The sequence below is a fragment of the Amphiprion ocellaris genome, chromosome 20 (assembly GCF_022539595.1).
Source record: "Amphiprion ocellaris isolate individual 3 ecotype Okinawa chromosome 20, ASM2253959v1, whole genome shotgun sequence".
Taxonomy (NCBI): domain Eukaryota; kingdom Metazoa; phylum Chordata; class Actinopteri; family Pomacentridae; genus Amphiprion; species Amphiprion ocellaris.
In genome coordinates this window covers 31,392,088-31,408,990 of record NC_072785.1, presented here as the reverse complement: position 1 = coordinate 31,408,990, position 16,903 = coordinate 31,392,088, and the positions used below count along the sequence as shown (strand labels likewise).

Here is a 16,903-nt window from a genome sequence, read left to right as displayed (position 1 = left end):
GATTTAAAATAAGAGTCCTACAAGACTCAACTCAGGGAAGAAAAAGTTCCAGAGATTCTATGTCTGTACTGAGAGTTTATTGATGTAAACTGTGAACAACTTTCTGTCGTCCAGCAGCCAGAAGACTCACTGGAAACCTCCAGACCTGTACCGGACCACCTCCAGGTCCAACAAAACCAGCATCTGACCCGGTTACACCAGAGCCATCAAAACCAGACCCAACAAAACCAATCAAAACAAAACAAACCCCCCAAAACTCAATCTCAACAAAACCGATCCCAACAGAAGCAATCCCAGCAAGTCCCATCTCAGTCCCATCAAAACCAGTCCCAACAAATCCAATTCCAACAAGACCAGTCCCAATATAAGAAATCAAACCAGTCTCAGTCACAGCTATCCCAGTACCATCAAAACCAATCAAACCAAAACAAATCCCAACAAAACCAGTCCCAACAGAAACAGTCCCAACAAATTCCATCTCAGTCCCATCAAAACCAGTCCCAACAAAAGAAATCACAACAAAACCAGTTCCATTATGAGAAATCCCAACAAAACCAATCTCAGCCCCAGCTATCCCAGTGCCATCAAAACCAGTCAAACCAAAACCAATCACAACAAAACCAGTCCCAACAAATCCAATCCCAACAACACCAGTCTGAATCCCATCAAGATCAATCTCAACAAAATAATTCCCAACACAACCAGTCCCATTCCCAGCTATCCCAGTGCCTTCAAAACTCATCTCATCAACACCAGTCCCAGTCCAAACAAACCAGTTCCCAAGACAACCACTTTACCTACAAACCTTCCCATTTCCAACAAAACCAGTCACAGTTCTTACAATCCCAGTCACAGCAAAACCAGTCCCAAAATTACCAAGAACACCACTTCCGGTCTGAACCTTCCCAGTTCCACCAAAACCAGTCCCACCAGCACACATCCCAACAAAACCAGTCCCATCCCCTGTTCCATCAAATCCAGCCAAAACAACATCAGACCCATCGAGCCCAGTCCGAGCAGTTCCAGTCTGTACTGGTCCAGAGGAAGCCTGTGGTTCCGTCCCCATTGGAGGAGGCTGGTCAGGTTCTCCGTCAGGTCCGGAGACAGAAGAAAGTTCTGGAGGAGAACCTGGAAGCTCTGCTGAGAGCCAAGACTGGAGAGGTGCTACACTGCCAGCTGGAAGCTCTGGCTGCTAACAGGTAGCTAATGCTAATTCATAGCCCACAGGTAGCTAATACTTATTTGTAGCTCACAGGTAGCTAAATTTTTTATTTGACAAATAGCTAAGACTCATTTATAGCGGACAGGTAGCAAATACTTATTTATATACCTAACATGTCGCTACAATTTATATTTGACAGGTAGCTAAGATCTATTTACAGCTGACAGGTAGCTAGCATTTATTTTTGAAAACATGATGCTAACTAACATTGTGCTTTCTAATAAATAACACACACACAAACATCCCTTTGATCACCACTTTCATTGATTAAAACATGTTTTTGTCTCTGCAGAGATTGGACCGAGGAGGTTCGGATCAAGAAGACGGTGGACGCCTGTATCAGCACTTTAACCAGAGATATCCAGGTGAGCTGCAACACCTGCAGACCCAGAATCTGACCCAGAATCAGAACCAGTATCAGCTTTATTGGCTAAATATGTGAACCCAAACAAAAACTTGACTCAAAGAACAATAACAAACATGAGTTTGAAGCAAGGGCGGCAGGTTAAACAAGGGAACACAACTGTTAAACTATTATTTGTAGCTCTAGATATGCATAAAATAGCTTTTTTTGAAAAGTATCACCGTGTTTCTTTAGGATTCAGCTCAAGAAATCAGTGATGTAGCGCTACTGCCACCATGTGTTCTGTCACTGGTATGACAGCAGGTTTATAAAGATCAGTTTTCTCTGAACACAACTACAGCAACTACATCCTCTCCTTCTTCTCCTTTCTTCTTCTGCTTCTTCTTCCTTTCTTCTTCCTCTTTTTCTTCCTTGTCTCTTTCTTTCTTCCTCTTCTTTCTTCTTCTTCTCTGGAGGACTAGAGGAAGAAACAGATTAAATCTCATATTTCTCCTCGTCCTCCTCAGGCTGAGATGTCTTTAGAAGACGCCGCCCGCTGCAGAGCCACAGACGCTGCTGTGACATCACAGAGCTCCGCCCACCCAGGAAAGAGGAAGCCACTGAGCATGCCCAGAACAGCAGGAAGTAGACCGATGGCAGGTAGAGGAAGCAGAGGACGGACAGCTGGACACAAAGCGGTCAGACTGGATCTACTAACAACCATTAGTTTGATTGATCTGATCAGTAAGACATCAGCAGCCAATCACAATGATTCTTACTCAACAGGGGGCGGAGCCTGACGCAGCTTCAGGTAGACTGATGGACAGCCAGCAGGTGGGTGGAGAGTCGTACCTGAACCGTCTGTACGGCAGAGCGCCGTACGAAGGCCAGAGACGAACCCTAAAGAAGAGTCCATACCTTCGCCTCAACTCACCTGCCTCGCCACTGGGCAGGAAGCCCCGCCCCCGCCTGGTGGAGAGTGTCCGAGGTCGGGAAATAAAAACACGTTTAAATCTCCAAACGAGTAAAACACAATTATAAATATTCCAGATTTGTCTCTCAGGTGTGAAGCTGAAATCCTGTAAGACTCAGACCAGTCTGGCTCCCCCCCTTAATGTGGCCCCGCCCCTCAGTTTATCACCTGGACGACGTCAGCATCGCCATGTCTTCAGCTCCTCCCACCTGACCTCAGGTGACCCTGCCGTCCTCTCCGTGACCCCTGCAGAGAGTTTCCCTGTTGCCGTGGCGATCCCGCTGGGTCAGTGAACAAAAGAACGTGTTGTTGTTTATTTTGTTTGTGCTTTGCTGTGACAGGAAACCGAGTGAACTCCATTACCCAGAAACCCCGAGATGGTCATCAATACTTGTTGAATAAAAATTTTATTGGAAAAAAAATTTGTACCAAAGAACGTTGACGGTTGAGGTTTGCAAAAAATTATCAATAATAATGATAATCAAATAAATAAACAGCCGTTAAAGCAAAATATTGACAAAAGCAATTAAATAAAATAAGATAAAATTGATAAAGTAATGAATAACGTCAATAAAAATCTGTGAAAAAGCTAAATTTAAACATGTTGCTAATAATAAAATGACAGATCTTCCTCCATCTTCTCTCAGGTCGTCCAAGGATCGACTCCTCCAGACGTCCACGAACAGTGACATCATCACCACCAGCCCCGCCTCCTGAAGCAGCTGTGGTTGCTATAGACGACGGATCACCTGAGCAACAGGTGAGCTGAATCCTCCGCTCTGATCAGGTTCTATAGAAGTGGTGTTAGCGCCCCCTACAGTTCATTACTGCCACAACCTGAACACACACATCCATGGTGTTACCGTAGTGATTATATTTGATGGCGTCACCACGGTAACTGTCGTCCGTTACCAAGCATCAGAACCCTGATTTATCAAAGTGAGGATAGTTTAGTTTAGCTTAGTGTAGTTTAATATAGTTTAGTGTACGTTTTTGAACAATAAAGTTTATTTAAAGATGTAAAATTGATCGTTTTCACGTGCTTTGTGATCTAAATGATGAATCCATAATCAGGAACACAAATCACTCATTCTAATTTGCAGTCCTGATGTTGTCATAAACTCTGTTTCTAATTCTGATGTTTTTGTGTCGACAGAAGCAGCAGCTGGATGAAGACGAAGCTCCTCCTCCATCAAACACCGTCGACATCATCGAGAGGAAGAGCGAGGAAGAGGAAGAGGAAGAAGAAAAAGAAGAAGAGAACGTCTTCCCTGGATCTGACTTCCTGTCTGTTGCTGATGTCATCCAGGTAAATCTTCCTCCTCCTCTTCTTCCTCTGCTCGTTAATCTCCAGGCTGTTCTCATTGAGTCTCTTGCTCCTCCTGCTGGACACAAACAGAACAACATCTTTATTTAAACGACTAGAACTAGATTTTAAAGCTGAAAAGTTGCTCTGCAGGTTTATTTTACTGATAATTTCCTGGAAAATTTCCTCATAACTTCCTAAAAAATCTGCTGTAAACTAACAAACAGATCCTGCAGTGGTATTAATTATAACAGATCATCAAAAGGTGTTTTTAAAAGTATGTTTGTTTAGATAGAAGATAAAACTAGTTGTTAAACTGATGTCTATTTTGAACATTAATGTTTTTTAATTTTTTTTTGAATGTTGGACATTATAAAAACATCTGTTGACAAGTTATCAATATATTTGTACATTTATTCAGATTTTTGACATTTTATTCATATTTGTCATAATTTTAAACCTATGATTTTAATATTTATAGAGATTATACTATTTTTTTCAAATCTTATATTCATTTATTAATATTTAAAAGCACTTGCGGACATTTTTAGTAATATTACATAAATATTTTGGATATTTGTTTGATATTTATTCAAATTTGGGGATATTTTATTAATATTTGGGGTTCCCCTCAGCAGGAGGTGAGTGTGGAGGCTGAGGAGGAGGTTCTGCTGGATGGAGGTCCGTCTCCTCCTCCGGTTCTGTACCAGGGTCCAGCCTTCCCTCCCCAGGCCTCCTCTGGCCTCCCTGCCCAGGATCAGGTGTCCGTCCCAGGCATCGAGCAGCAGCGAGACGCCCTGGAGACCCGGCTGGTGGAATGGTGAGGAACTGGGAAGACTGGTTCTGGATCTACTGGTTCTGGTTCTACAGGCTCTACTGGTTCTCCTGGTTCTCCTGGTTCTGGTGGTTCTGGTTCTACTGGTTCTGGTTCTACTGGTTGTACTGATTCTACTGGTTCTGGTGGTTCTGGTTCCACTGGTTCTTGTGGTTCTGGTTCTACTGGTTCTGGTTCTACTGGCTCTACTGGCTCTACTGGTTCTGGTGGTTCTGGTTCCACTGGTTCTGGTGGTTCTGGTTCTACTGGTTCTGGTTGTACTGGTTCTGGTGGTTCTGGTGGTTCTGGTTCTACTGGTTCTACTGGTTCTTGTTCCACTGGTTCCACTGGTTCTGTTTCTGGTTCTACTGGTTGTGGTTCCACTGGTTCTAGTTCCACTGGTTCTAGTGGTTCTGGTTCTGGTTCTACTGGTTCTAGTTCTAGTGGTTTTGGTTCTGGTTCTACTGGTTCTGGTCCTGGTTCTCGTTCTGATCTGTCCTGTGTTTGTGTTCAGGGTTGAACAGCAGCTGATGTCCAGGATCATCTCTGACATGTACCGCCCCCCTCAGCCTGACCCCGCCCACAACCAGCACACCGACCAATCAGAGCTTGAGGAGGGAAGCGTCACCTCTGAAATCGGTGAGGACGGACTGACCTCGTTACACACCTCCTTCTTCACCTCCTTCTTTACCTCCTTCTCTCCTTTACCTCCTTCTCTCCTCCTTCACCTCCTCCCCTCCTTCTCTCCCTCCTCCTTCACCTCCTCTTCTTCTATCTTGTGTATCTCCAGTGGAGGCAGCAGGAGGAGGAGGTTTGCAGCTTTTCGTCGACTCCAACACGTCGGTGGATTCAGATTTAATCAGGCAGCTGGTTAACGAGGTTCTGACTGAGACCGTTGGCCTGATGCTGGGTCAGAGAGAAACTGGACCAGGACCAGGAACAGCAGAACAGCAGCAGGTACAGAAACTCTCCTCACAGAGTCTCAATCTTCATCCTTCAGCTGAATTCATCGCTAACTTCTGCCTCTGTTCCAGGTTAAACTGGCTCCACTGGTCCTCACTCCAGTACCGACACCACCTCCCAGTCCGACCCAGCCCAGTAGGGAGACCGGACCTGTGACCACGCCTCCTCCATCAGAACCAACCAGCCCTCTGAACCGGGAGTCTCCTCAGCCAATCACAGTGCCAGGTTAGATGCAGCAGTAGCAGTGTTAGCAGAAGTGCTGGCAATAGTTTAGATTGTGTTATTAGTAGTATTAGCAACATTAGCTGTAAACACCAGTGTTATTAGTAGTATTAGCAGTAGCACTCTTAGCAGGAGTTTCAGTATAAACTGTAGCATTAGCAACAGTAGCGCTCAACACCAGTGTTATTAGTAGTATTAGCAACATTAGCTGTAAACACCAATGTTATTAGTAGTATTAGCAATAGCATTGTTAGCAGGAGTTTCAGTTTAGATTGTAGCATTAGCAACATTAGCTCTAAACACCAGTATTATTTGTAGCATTAGCAACATTAGCTCTAAACACCAGTATTACTTGTAGCATTAGCAACATTAGCTCTAAACACAAGTATCATTTGTAGCATAAGCAACATTAGCTCTAAACACCAGTATTATTTGTAGCATTGGCAACATTAGCTCTAAACACTAGTGTTATTTATAGCATTAGCAACATCAGCTCTAAACACCAGTATTACTTGTAGCATTAGCAACATTAGCTCTAAACACCAGTATTATTTATAGCATTAGCAACATCAGCTGTAAACACCAGTATTACTTGTAGCATTAGCAACATTAGCTCTAAACACCAGTGTTATTTGAAGCATTAGAAGGCGTTTCAGTATAGATTGCAGTATTAGTAACATTAGCTGTAAGCACCAGTGTTATTAGTAGTATTTGCAGTGTTAGCAGTAGTTTTAGCAGGAGTGTTGGAAGTAGTATGAGTTTAGATTGCAGCATTAGCAGCAGTAGCTGTAAATAATAGTGTTGTTAGCAGCATTGGCAGGAACAGTGTTAGCAGGAGTGTTGGCAGTAGTTTCAATACAGATTGTAGCAACAGCAACATTAGCTGTAAGCAGTCGTGTTAGTTGCAATAGCAGGAGTAGCAATAGCACTGTTGGCAGGAATTTCAGGATAGACTGTAGCATTGGCAACAGTAGCTGCTAACACCAGTGTTATTAGCAACATTAGCAGAAGTAGCAGTAGGAATGTTAACAGCAGTGTCACTACAGATTGTAGCATTAGCAACATTAGCTGTTAGCAATAGTGTTAGCACCATTAGCGGGAGCAACACTAGCAGTGTTAGCAGTAGTTTCAGTGTAGATTGTAGTATTAGCAACAGTAGTTGTAAACACCACTGTTATTAGTAGCATTAGCGGGAGCAGTTTAGCAGGAGTGTTGGCAGTAGTTTCATGTTGAGATTGGAGCATTATCAATGTTAGCTGCAAACACTGGTGTTAATGTGTTTAAGTAAAGTTAGCAGCAGTAGTTTTAGCAATGGTTTCAGTACAGATTGTAGCATTAGCAACATTAGCTGTAAACAATAGCATTGTAGCATTAACAGGAGCAGCAATAGCACTGTTAGCAGTAGTTTCAGTATAGTAGTAGCAGCAGTACGGTGGCCTTAGTAGTAAAACTGGTATTAGCATAATTATCAGTAGAGTTAGCATCAGCAGCAACTTGTTTATGTTTTCAGAGTTTAATTCACTAACTTGTCCTAAATTGTTTCATTCTTATTGACTTAAATGCAGAATTATGTAATCTGATTACATTCTGTTTCTCTCTGTGACTAATTATGACCTCAGAGCCTGTAGCCACGCCCCCTCCCAGCCCGGAGCCAGGAAGTCCAGCAGCTGTTCAGGCCCCGCCTCCTCTCACCTGGGGAGACGCTGAGCTGCCATTGGACGAGGAGAGACCAGAGGAACATCTGGATTCCCCCAAACAGCAGCTGTACGAACTCAGACCTTCATTTAAACACGGTGAATATGTTTCATATTAAACTGTTTCTCCTCCTGCAGGTTGATGTCGGTGGCAGAGGAGGAGCCTCCCCTCTCCTCCCCTCTTCCTCCTCCCTCCCTCTCCACTGCTCGCTCCCCGTCTCCCCCTCCAGAACCAGAACCTGCCTCCCCCTCCGGCGGCTCAGAGTCCAGCAGCTCCAGTTCTATTTCCAGTTCCAGCACCAGTACGGTGACAGCAGGAACAGAAGCAGCACTGAGACACATCTCAGAGGGAGAGATGCTGATCAGCCTCAACCAGCTGGCAGCCATGACGGGTACCTTCATCATCATCATCATCATTATTAATCTAGTGAATATACTGTATATTTACTGTATATTTGTGCTCCAGACTCCATGTAGAAAACTTCAGATCTCTATGTTTTCTGAAACTCATCGTCTTGTCGTGTTTGTCTTTCAGAGGAAGAAGCCGTCGATAGTTTCTCCAGTTCTCTGCAGGAGCTGCAGGAGATGGTGAGGAAGCACGAATAATGGTGGTTTTATGTCTTTTTGTTGTGATTTTGTGTCTTTTTGTTGTAGCTTTTTGCCGTTTTGTGGTTGTTTTGTGTCTCTTTGTGGTTGTTTTGTGTCTTTATGTGGTTGTTTTGTGTCTTTGTGGTAGTATTCTGTCTTTGTGGTTGTTTTGTGTGTCTGTGGTAATTTTGGGTCTTTTTCTGGTTGTTTTGTGTGTATTTGTTATTGTTTTAAGTCTTTTTGTGATGGTTTTGTGTTTTTTTGTTGTGGTTTTGTGTCTTTTTGTGGTGATTCTAGGTCTTTTTGTGGTTATTTTGTCTTTCCATCGTAATTTTTGTGTCTATTTGTTTTAATTTTGTGTCTTTGTTTTTGTTTTATGTCATTTGTATACATTTTTTGTCCCTTATTGCTCATTTTGTGTCTCTGATTGGTAATTCCGTGTATGTTTTTTGGTTGTTTTGTCTTTTGTAGCCGTTGTTGTCTCTTTATGATCATTTCGTGGGTTTATGTGAGGGTTTTATGTATGCAGTTGCTTTGCTTATTGTTGATTTCTAAGACGATTCACTCAGAAGGAATAAATTCCAGCAGGTAACTTGTTACTCACCTGTTAACCAGAAAACATCCAGGTGATGTTTTAATGAATTTAATTAACAAACTGACAACAGAGTTAAAGCTTCAAGACACACAAGGGAAACTCAGTAATAATCTCTGTGTGTTATTTCTCACTTCTGATGTGTTCAGGTTTGTTCTTCACTGTAGGAAAACTAAACATTTCCATGCTGCTTTACTGTAAAATCATTAAAAGAACATTAAATGTCTCCTGCAGGACCTGGACCCCCCCAGTGAAGGTCAGATCAGAGGTCAGGACCTGCTGCTGATCAACAGGATGGAGGAACGAGTCACTTCCAGAGGAGAAAGACCTCAGCCAGGGGTTAGATAACAATAATAAAAATACTACTCCTAATAATAATAAACTGGTTTATCAGGGAGATGCTCACCTCGGACTGAAGTTTAATCCAAAATATCAGCATCATATTGAGGAAATGTTTCACTGTTGACAGAAACAGCTGGAAATTTGAGATGTTTCTTGTTTGTTTTTAACATAGTATTTATCAAAAAACTCTAATTATACTTAATTAATGTGTTTTTTATTCATGTCACTTTTACTTTTTTAAAATTTTATTTCTGTTTATTTGGTGGATATGTGAAGCTCAGTGTTTCTGGGCTTCAAAGGATTTAAATACACAAACGCATTAGATGTACAGTAATAAATCAATTGATTTGAGCAATTATTGAATAAAAAATAATGTAAATTCTGTGATTTCAGCTTCTTCAGTGTGAATATTTTCTGGTTTCTTTTCTCATCTATGACAGTAAACTGAATATTTTTGGACAAAGAAGATGTCCACATTTTTTAAAATACTTTTTCCATGAAACTAATTGATTCATCCAGAAATTAATTGTTAATTGAAGTAATAATTATTAATTTTACCTTTTAAAATGCACTCTGTGACCTCTGACCTCAGGACTCCTGGGGGAAGGAGGAGGAGGTGAGTGTCGGGGAGGTGAGAGACGAACGGCCTACAAAACCTCACAGGACTACAAATCCCAGCTGGCAGAGTCAGACGTCCTCACCTGGACAGATCAGTCAGGCTGCAGGTACGACTGTCCCTCATGCTTTTATTTTGGTAACTCAGTCAGTGTTTGTCCTTCATGCTTTTATTTTGGTAACTCAATCAGTGTTTGTCCCTCATGCTTTTATTTTGGTAACTCAGTGTTTGTCCCTCATGCTTTTATTTTGGTAACTCAGTGTTTGTCCCTCATGCTTTTATTTTGGTAACTACATCTGTGTTTGTCCCTCATGCTTTTATTTTGGTAACTCAGCCAGTGTTTGTCCCTCATGCTTTTATTTTGGTAACTCAGCCAGCGTTTGTCTTCCATTATTATTAATAATATTATTATATATTTTTATTTTCTCATAGAATTTTTGTCTTTTATTCTTTATTTATTTTATTCAGTTACTATTACTATTATTATTTTTAGCCTTGTGTTTTTACCCTATATTTTCTTTTTTCCACTTATTCTTTAAACTATGCTATGTAATATAATAATTAAAGTTTTAATTATTATTGTTATTATTATCTATTCTTATTGTCCAAGATTTTATTTTGGATTTTTTTCAGTTTATTTTATTATATTTTATTCTTTATTTGTTTACTAATTCAAATATTAATTTTTGTTTAGTTTCTGTTATTATTTTTTAGCCTTGTGTTTATGATTTTGCCCTGTATTTTCTTTTATTCCACGTCTTCTTTAAAAAGATGATATATGAATAAAATTATTATTACTGTTATTATTATTATTATTATTATTATTATTATTATTATTATTATTATTATTATTATTATTATTATTATTATTATCTTTTTATTGTCTAGTAGATTTTTTTATATTTATATCATTTTTCATTTACTTGTCTTTTATTCTTTGTTTATTTTATTTATTTACCATTGCTATTGTTATTTTTTTAGCCTTGTGTTTATGGTTTTTACCCTCTATTTTCTTCTTCTTCTTATCATAATTATTATATAGTTTTTATTTTCCCTCCAGTCAAATTTCTGTCGACTTTCTTCCACTCTGATGTTTGTTTCCTTCAGACATTGGTTTTGAAGCCACCAATCAGAGCTCGGTTGCCGTGGGCAACCGGCTGGAGCCAATGGAAACGCTGACCTCTGACCTGTCGCTGACTCCGCCTCCTCACCTGGAGGAAACAAATGCAGCAGCACAGGTGTGGAGAAGTCTCGCCTGTTGGCAGGTTTTAGATGATTATTTCTATCATAAGTTAGTAAAATAAATTAATTGTTTGTTTACAGGTTGTTGTCAAACAGCTCGACTCACCAACAGGTAGGAAACTTTTACTAAAATATGATGTTTGAGGTTTAAACACAATAAATAAGACAAATAAATTGAATTAATATGATGATTTAATGCTGATGTGATTAAAAAATGATTAATAAAACTCATGTTAAACTCAATGAAGTTAAGTAAAAATAATAAACTGTCAAAAGCACAGTGACATAAAACTATATATATATATGTATATATATATATATAGTTTATATAAATATATATATATATATATATATATATATATATATATATATATATATATATATATATATATATATATATTTATATATATATATATACACATATATGTGTGTATATATAATTAATGCCACAGCGGGGAAGTTAGTTACAGCAGCTAAAAAGGACAGTTTTAATAAATTAAAATAAATGAATAATACACATAAATAATGTTGATATTCTACAAATTCTTCTCTACCTTAAAATGAAAAATATTGAATTATTCTATAAATAATGTGTAAAAATACCGAGATAGAAAAACCTGGTATTGTGGTGCCTTTTTATAAATATTTCATCATTAATGATTATTTCTTTTACTGTTTTTAAAGCCATTTGATGCAGTTCACGGTGCTGAAAATAAACTAGAACAAGAAAGTAAAATAAAGATGATTAAAATATTAAAAAGAAAAACTTGGCTTTAAAACGATAAAAAAAAAATCAAATTAGACTAAAATAAAAGCATACAAATACACAAATATTCAAGAAATGAATTTTAAAAATGGAAACAGGAGTTAAAAAATAGAAGAAATAAAGTGACCTTTATAAAAATAAAAACATAACAGATAAAGGAAATAACGTGTAACAGCATTAGCAGCCAGTGAGCAGCAGGGGGCGCTGTGTGACTGTTTACTGCTTCTACTGGGAGAAACTCAGTCCGTCTCTCCCTGTTTATATGTGTGTCTTCTTATGTTTGTTGTTTACACATCAGTAAAGTAGATAACGGATGCTTACATTCATAAATAAACAACATGATGAAGCTGAAAACAAACATTTATAATAAATATTTGTGTTTTTATTGCTCACAGCTACAAAAATATTCAAAGTTCTGATGGAAAACGCTGAGAAAGCTGCAGATTAGTGTCTGTTTGTGGTGGTTTTGTATATATTTTTGGTTGTTTTGTCATCTTCATGGTTGTTTTGTATATTTTTGTGGTCGTTTTGCAGCCTTTATTGTTGTTTTGCATTGCTTTGTAGTTGTTTTTTGTCTTTTTTATGTCATTTTTTGGTTTTGCATTAATTTTTGCATGGTTTTGTAGTTGTTTTTCATGTTTTTGTGGTCTTTTTTTCCGTGATTTTAGTTGTTTAGTCTTTTTGTGTCTGTTTTGTGACTGTTTTGTGGCTACTTTGCATTTTTTTGTCATTTTACTTCATTTTTTAGTTGTTTCGTTTCACTTTATAGTTGTTTTTCCTCTTTTTGTGGTCTTTTTTCATCAATTTTAGTTGCTTTGTGTCTTTTTTTGTTGTTTAATGTATTTTTTGTGGTTGTTTGATGTCATGTTGTGGTAGTTGTGCATATTTTTGTCATTTTAAATAATTTTTTTGTTGCTTTGCATCTCTTTGTGTGTGTTTTGAGTGTTATTTTTCATCTCTTTGTCATTGTTTTGTGTGTCTGTTGTTGTTTTGTGTGTTTTTGTATTGATTTTGCATATGTTTGTAATCATTTTTCATACTTTTGTGGTCTTCTTTCATCAGTTTTAGTTGTTTTGTGTCTTTTTTTGGTTTAATATGTTTTTGTGGCTGTTTTGTGTTTTTGTCATTTTACATCATTTTTTTAGTTACTTTACATCTCTTTTTGTGTCTCTTTGTCATTGTCTTGTGTCTTTTCTTGTTTTTTTGTTTTCCATCTTTTTGTGGTGGTGTTGTGTTTCTTCCTGGTTCATTAGTATTTTTCCTAGTTTTGTATCTTTGTTCCAGATTGTTTTACACCAACCAGCTCTTCTAGACTCTAAACTGTTTCCTGATTTAAGCTCGTCAGTGAAACATTCCTCTGGTCCTCATGGATCCAAACAGGATCCATCGGCGTCGAGGATCTCAGTGTTTGTTCGAGTGTCAGGATGTAGATCTTTACTGAAACAACACAGATGGTGTGTGTTAGTGTGTGTTAGTGTGTGTTGTGTTACTGTGGGTCAGTCTGATGTAGAGAAACTAAATCTGGACTAAAAGACTCCAGAAAACTGATTCATACACAAAATAAAGAACGTTTGTAGTCAGCAAGAGACTGGAAATGGAAGCATGGAGCGGGTTTGTGGTTGTTTTGTCTTTTTGTGGTGGTTTTGTGTCCTTTTGTAGTTGTTTTGTGTCTCTTTGTGGTATAGTTTTTTTCCATCTGTGGTGATTTTTGTTTAATTTTTTTCAATTTGCATCTTTTTGTCTTCATTTTCTGTGTTTGTGATTATTTTGTGTGTCTTTTGGACATTTTGCCACTCTTTTTGTTAAATTTGCAGCTATTTGTGTTTTTTTTGTCTCTCTTTGGTTATTGTTTGTGTCTTTTCAGTCATTTTGCATCTCTTTGTGGAAGTTTTTGTGTTTTGGGTCTTTTTGTGTCTCTTTGTGTTTTTGTGTCTTTTTGTGATTATTCTGTGTCTCTTTTAGCACAAAGCTTCCTGCTGATTTCTAAAAAACAGCCTTTCTACATGAATTTAGGCCCTGCAGAAGGTTTAAAAGACTTTTATCAGGCAGAAACTGTGAAAACCCTAAGAATCTTCAGAGTTTCTGCTTTCTGACGGTCCTTGAACTCGTCGTGAATCAGAAACACTGAGCTTCAGTTCGTTGAGGAAACGTTCGAAGTCTCCTGAAAGGATCCAGTGTCGAGGCTCTGACAGAGGAGTCAGTGTGAACGTCTGAATCCTCCTCACACAGCCTCACACTGATGCTGTCGCCACGGCAACAAACCAACAACACATCCCTCCGTTAGCCGTCGTCACGGTTACCGAGCTGCTCTAATTAAAGACAGAAAACTGACAGACCTTCAGCTGGACACACACCAGGAGTTTACAGGACTTCTGAGGACCCAACATCAGCAACACACACACATCAACACACACTCAGGGTCAGACGTACGTAAACTCGTGCTCTGATTGGCCGATGAAGTCGATAGTAAACATATCAGCACAGACGCCGGGTCGCCGACGGTGACATCCAGCACATTTCTATGGCAACCAGATTCACTGCAAAGAAATGCTTCAGCTTTTATTCACTTAAAGATTTTCTGCCTCTTTTTTATTTACTCTATGAGCTCCGAGCAGCAGCTCCTGGGTGTTTTCTTTACAAAATGACTCAAAAATGGTCAAAAATCACTTGAAACTTACTTAAATCACTCAAAATACATCCACAATTATCCAGAAACTGCATTAAAGGACTCAAATTTGGTCCAAAATTATTCAAAATTTGTTCAAAAGCGCTCAGATTTTTCCATAAATAGTGAACAGCATCCGTAATGACTCAAAAATGATCAAAAATGGCTCACAGTATGTCAATAGTGACTTGAAACTTGGCTGAAATCAATCAAAATGTGTCCACAATTACTCAAAAAGTCCCTAAAATGATGTAAAATTGGTCCAAAATGACTCAAAAGTGGCTTACAGTGTCCACAGTTACTCTAAATTTGTCAAAAATTACTCAAAATTTGTCCAAATGATTTTTTTTTAAAAAAGTCCCCAAAATGACTCACAACGTTCCCAAAATGACCCCAAATTTATCCAAAATACCATAGAATATATCCAGAATGACTTGAAACTGGGCTGAAATCAATCAAAATGTGTCCACAATTTCTCAAAAACTGCATAAAATGACTCAAATTTTGTCCAGACTGACTCAAAGAGATCCAAAAATTACTCCAAATTTTTCTAGTTGAGTCAAAAAGTTCCCAAAATGACCTAAATCTGTCCAGAACAAATCAAAATTGTCAAAAAAATACCTTGAAATATGTGCAAAATGACTAAAAGTGTGTTGCAAATGACAAGAATTTTTCCAAAATGGCAACAAATCTGAATGATAGGCTTGAAATTAAAGTAGCTTTTTCATAACTAATAACATTTTGGACTCAAAATTATTCAGAATTAGTCTAAAATGATCCAAAATCTGTCAAAATGACTCAAAAAATTCCCCAAAAGACTCTAAATTTGTCAAATATGGCTGTAAAAGTTCCCCAAATTTAAAAAAAAAATGACTCAGAATTTGTAAAAAATTACTCAAAAAGTTCCCAAAATGACCCAAAATTGGTTCAGATGACAAAGTTTCTTACAGTATGTCAAAGATGACTTCAAACCTGACGTAAATCAATCAAAATTAATCCAAAATTACTCAAATTTTGCCCAAATGACTCAAAAAGTTCCCAAAATTATTCAAAATTTTCCCAAAATGAATAAATCTGTCCAATATGTATCAAAAATGATCTAAAATGCTTTACATTATGTCCAGAATGACTCAAAAGTTTCCTTAATAACTCACATCTTCCATATCATTCAAAATTTTACCAAAATGACCAAACTTTCGCCAAAATGTATCAAAAAATCTGTGCAAAGTGACAAAAAATGTGTCTTAAATGACCATAATTTGTCCAAAATTGTAAAAAAAAAAAAAAAAAAATCTAAATAACAGGCAGAAAATGAAGTGAAAATGTGTCCAAAAAGACTCAACTTTTGTCCAGAAAAGCTCCAAAATGTTTCCCAGAGTTTTAAAATGTGTCCAGATTAGTTCAGATCATAAGTAAAAGCTGCTGGAGCCTGAAGGTTGTTTGTTTGTTTGTTTCTCAGGTAAACAGGAAGTTGATGATAGAGGAAGAAGCAGGAAGTTGGAGGTTCAGCTGGAGTCGTTCAGACCCGACGAGTCGATCAGCGGAGCTTCAGATTCATCCAGCGACGTTTTCTAGAAGAAAAGTAAATAAAGTTTATCAGTTAAAACGCTGCTGATCCTCAATAATGATTTATGAAGAGATCAACTGATAAATAATCTCTCAGATTTACAGTTTATTTCCTGATTCATTCATGTTTTTAGAACTTTATGAACCAATAAACATTTTTTTAGCTGTACTTTAATTATAACACTATAAATAGATAAAGTACATTTATTTGTTTTAATGAAAATTGTGTCTTTGTGGTGATTTTATGCCTTTTTTTCTTTATTTTCTGTGTTTTTGTTGATTTCAACGTCTGTCTGTGGTTGTTTGTGTCTCTTGTGGTTATTTTTTGTGTCTTTTGTGGTCATTTTGTGTCTTTTGTGTTTTTGTTTCTCTTTTTGCCCTTTTTGTCTCCATTTATGGTCATTTTGTGCCATTTTTTAAGCTATTTTATCTGTTTTTGTAGGTTTTAATGTCTCTTTCCATTTAATTTTTCTCTATTTGCGGTTGTTTTGTGTCTATTTTTAGTTGTTTTATGTGTTTTTGTTTGTTTCAGTGTTTATGTGTGGTTGTTTTTGTCTCTTTGTGCTAATTTTTTCTATTTTTGTGTGTTTTTTTAAGTTATTTTGTGTGTTTTTGAGGGTTTTAAAGTCTCTTTCCACTTCATTTTTCTCTATTTGTGATTTTGTTTCTTTTTTTTCTTTTTTGTTTGATGCGTTTCTTTACTTATTCTTTCAGCATTTATCTCTGGTTGTTTTGTGTCTTTGTGCTAATTTTGTGTGTTTTTTGTGGTTGTTTTGAACATTTTTTATGTTATTTTATGTGTTTTATGAGTTCTAATGTCTGTTGTCTGCCTCTATTTGTGGCTATTTTGTTTGTTTTGTGATCATTTTGTGGATGTTTTGTGTGTTTTTATAGTTATTTTATGTTTTTGTGGGTTTTGTCTCTTTATGGTCATTTTGTGGATGTTTTGTGTCTTTGTGGGTTTTAATGTCTCTCTCCAGTTCATTTTT

At 37.6% G+C, this 16,903-nt stretch overlaps 1 protein-coding gene across 5 annotated transcripts in view; it reads left to right on the top strand.

The window, feature by feature from the left end:
- The window catches only part of kiaa0586 (KIAA0586 ortholog), a 45,981-nt gene extending 29,844 nt beyond the window's left edge, over positions 1-16,137 (top strand). For 2 of the 5 annotated variants that reach the window (XM_055005640.1, XM_023294590.3), the window contains exons 9-27: positions 118-1,199; positions 1,515-1,587; positions 2,093-2,263; positions 2,352-2,553; positions 2,629-2,823; positions 3,186-3,298; positions 3,695-3,847; positions 4,480-4,664; positions 5,173-5,297; positions 5,449-5,615; positions 5,693-5,846; positions 7,463-7,607; positions 7,676-7,929; positions 8,073-8,125; positions 8,952-9,056; positions 9,652-9,784; positions 10,783-10,913; positions 10,999-11,029; positions 15,808-16,137. In XM_055005640.1, coding sequence (XP_054861615.1) covers positions 118-1,199; positions 1,515-1,587; positions 2,093-2,263; positions 2,352-2,553; positions 2,629-2,823; positions 3,186-3,298; positions 3,695-3,847; positions 4,480-4,664; positions 5,173-5,297; positions 5,449-5,615; positions 5,693-5,846; positions 7,463-7,607; positions 7,676-7,929; positions 8,073-8,125; positions 8,952-9,056; positions 9,652-9,784; positions 10,783-10,913; positions 10,999-11,029; positions 15,808-15,923 — 3,588 coding nt within the window. In that variant the 3' untranslated portion in view covers positions 15,924-16,137. Of the gene's footprint in view, positions 1-114; positions 1,200-1,514; positions 1,588-2,092; positions 2,264-2,351; positions 2,554-2,628; positions 2,824-3,185; positions 3,299-3,694; positions 3,848-4,479; positions 4,665-5,172; positions 5,298-5,448; positions 5,616-5,692; positions 5,847-7,462; positions 7,608-7,675; positions 7,930-8,072; positions 8,126-8,951; positions 9,057-9,651; positions 9,785-10,782; positions 10,914-10,998; positions 11,030-15,807 lie in introns of all 5 variants that reach the window. The other 3 variants (XM_035941103.2, XM_023294588.3, XM_023294589.3) reach the window with 2 other exon arrangements.
- The last annotated feature ends 766 nt before the right edge of the window (positions 16,138-16,903 follow it).